The sequence below is a fragment of the Mytilus californianus genome, unplaced genomic scaffold, assembly GCF_021869535.1.
Source record: "Mytilus californianus isolate M0D057914Y unplaced genomic scaffold, xbMytCali1.0.p SCAF_11, whole genome shotgun sequence".
NCBI classification, from domain to species: Eukaryota; Metazoa; Mollusca; class Bivalvia; order Mytilida; family Mytilidae; genus Mytilus; species Mytilus californianus.
The window spans coordinates 47,886,557-47,889,669 of record NW_026262593.1 but is presented as its reverse complement, the minus strand read 5'-3'; the positions used below and the strand labels follow the sequence as shown (position 1 = coordinate 47,889,669).

The 3,113-nt window shown below is 31.9% G+C and overlaps 1 protein-coding gene across 1 annotated transcript; it reads left to right on the top strand.

Moving 5' to 3' along the window:
- Positions 1-489: 489 nt before the first annotated feature.
- Positions 490-2,894, top strand: LOC127720985 (basic proline-rich protein-like). The gene is made up of 3 exons (XM_052227703.1): positions 490-611; positions 1,944-2,387; positions 2,754-2,894. Exons 1-2 carry the CDS (start codon positions 554-556, stop codon positions 2,384-2,386), a joined length of 501 nt encoding a protein of 166 aa, XP_052083663.1. The 5' UTR covers positions 490-553; the 3' UTR covers position 2,387; positions 2,754-2,894.
- The last annotated feature ends 219 nt before the right edge of the window (positions 2,895-3,113 follow it).

Here is a 3,113-nt window from a genome sequence, read left to right as displayed (position 1 = left end):
TGTTCTTCTTTATCTTGTTTCGTCTTAAAACGTATTTTTTCGTTAGCAATAACATTTTCCTTTGTCCTAGTCATGAAACATTTTTTTGTTGGCTAGCAAATGCATTGTACGTATTTTATACTGCAAGTGCCATGACTCTTCGGTCATTTATTTCTTTGTGTTTTCTCGTACATTACTCATACAACCGCTATAACAATAATAATAATAATAATAATAATATAACACTCAAAGTAAGAAAGTAAATGTAAGTTTTCTATATTTCAAATGAATAAAATAACTATTTTGAGAAATGCTGAATAATCTGTTACTATAAATATACAAAAAATAACTTCAAATATAACAAGATAAATTATTTTCTCGTATTTGCCACGTTATTGGTCAAATTTATGATGGGAACAAACATTAATGCATCCATGCGTTCATTTAACATTGTGGACTATCAATGACTTTTATTACACGTGTTCTGGTATAAAAACGAGTGCACGAGGGCAGTGATCATATTCTAGTGGCAGACTTCATATACCAGTGCTAGTAATACAGGTGATCAACAATCATGAAGAAATTTTCCTTAGGATTAGTTCTTGCTTTGGCTTGCATCGCCTCGGCTGCTGGTTAGTATTTTTGTTTATTGTTTAGTTACAAGCGGTACAAAAGCACCATTGTAAATTTATTTAAAAAATATGATCACTGTACATTTTGCGTTTTTTATTGTTAAACAAAAGATGCCCTATATGTTTTTCGTATTTAATAATTTTTTCTTGTATACTCATTTCTTTATACAACCGTTTGACTAATGAAATAAATAGAAATCCATGACTTGCACAACATGCACAATGATATTATGTTCTAAAACACTGTAATTTTGTATTAGGTTATTGGCTTTCAGTGGTGCATTTAAACTGCATGTATTAAAATCAGTATTTAAAGTAAATTATTTTATGATTTTCGTCAACAATTTAAATCTTTTTAAAATGTTAACTAAAATGTTATACTTGCATTTTATGGTAGGTAACTTTTTTTATTGTCACATTTTTCTGTAAATTATTTTAAATAATGAATACATTTTTTTCCTTCTTTAAAAATAAATATCTGAAAAGTGTACACTCGTCTTGCATAGACTCGTTTAACATCTTTAGATCTTAATATTCTAAGACACAAACTAAAGCAAGAATGTGTAAATTCCAAAAAATAATAGCTTGTTTTGATTTTCTCTGATGTATATTAAAATAATATATTTTTAAACAATATGAATATATTACAAACATTTAGTACTGTTGTATTCTCCATCACAAAACTCATATCGCAATGAGTAATGAAAACATTTATTCACTTATTTTATTCTAATCGAATAGATTCCAACTTTGTATAACCATATAGATGCATGAATTGATCGGAAGCACAACTTTTGCATTTTTTTAGTATATATTAGTTAAGTACATAATCACTGATTATTTTAACAGTCTGGCCTCATATATTATTATAAGGAAGAGTTTTGATTGGTTAATAATTGAATTAAAGATATATCACGACCCAATGCCACTAATTCTTTGTTTTTGAAGACTTTGTGATCCATTTTAGGTTTGGAACTATAGGCACAATTTCTGCCATTAATTGTCAGTGTTTGATGACAAAAGATAATCCAGGAAATAATAATTTAAATATAGCATGATTGTATGGGTATTCGATAAGTGTTGACTAGCCATGGTTGTCAAAACTACGTTATCTACTAGTTATTGACAGCATGCTATCAATCTTTTAAACTGTATGCCTTCAATACAGAAGCCTCTTTTTAAATGGTGTCCCTGTTTATTTTTTGTTTGGATATAATTTTCTTAGTCGGAATTGATAATTAACTTTTTACCATTCACAACGATTAATTGTCAATCAGCTAATTTTGAAATGTTGATGAAAATGACTAATTATAATTTGCTTACTATTTTTAGTGCCGCCACCACCACCACCAAGACCAGTGGCACCTGTCGCTGTCCCTGCAGGTCCACCGCCACCACCTGGAGGTCCTCCTCCACCAGCCGGCGGTCCTCCACCACCAGCCGGCGGTCCACCACCCCCAGGTCCTCCACCACCAGCCGGCGGACCACCACCTGCAGCTCCACCAGCAAGACCTGCACCTCTAGCTCCATACCGCCCACCAATGAGGCCAGTAGCACCAAGACGTCCACCACCACCACCAGCAACACCATCTTTCTGGGATATGGTTTTCGGAAGTGGACCAACAACAGCTGCTCCATTCTATCCAGCACCAAGATACTTCCCAAGTATGAATGATTGTGATTGTTTCCCTGACCAGGATAGCTGTCCAGCAGGTTATAAATATGGAGGTCAATGTAATAATCCGGAGGGTGCAAGATGTTGTGAAGCTTATTGAGGTAAGATAATCTGATGTTTGATATGAAAATAGCAAAATAAATACTATGTGCCCCAAGCGCTTTTCTAGATTTACTATTAAGTGTTTTAACACAAATTGCTTTTTTGTGATTTTCAATTAAGCAAGGTTTACATTTGTCTATAATTGATGGATAAATTTTATAACATAATCATCCTTCATTTATTATTTTACATAGAAAAGAATTATAAATATAATGTAAAGAACGTCCATTTATTTCGGGAGATTAAAAATGAACGCTATACTAACACACACATATTTTTTTCCCTTTGTACAGTCTCGTAAAAACCTCCCAGAAACGCATAACAATTGACACCAAAATAACTGTATTTTTTTCAATTTTTTACAGAACTGGTGTGATGCACGTTTTGTGATGCTGCTGTTGTATTTCATAGTATTATTGTTATTTGATAATATTTATTTGTATAATATTCGGTTTTTAATAAAATTTTACAACAAAATCCGATTATGTAGCACAAAGCGAAACAAACTGGATTTATTTCGTTTTTTTTAATTATCATAGTACCCACTATATAGTATATTGTACAAGAAGACTTCCCCATTTCCATTCTCAATTTTATTAATCTTTCATGAAAGGAGTGTTGTTCCGATATTTACATTTTCATAAGCTACAGTATTTAACAATTTGTGGTACATTTGAATGCCTCTTGTAGAGAGCATGTTTTGATACTGCCTTTTTAAAGTTATA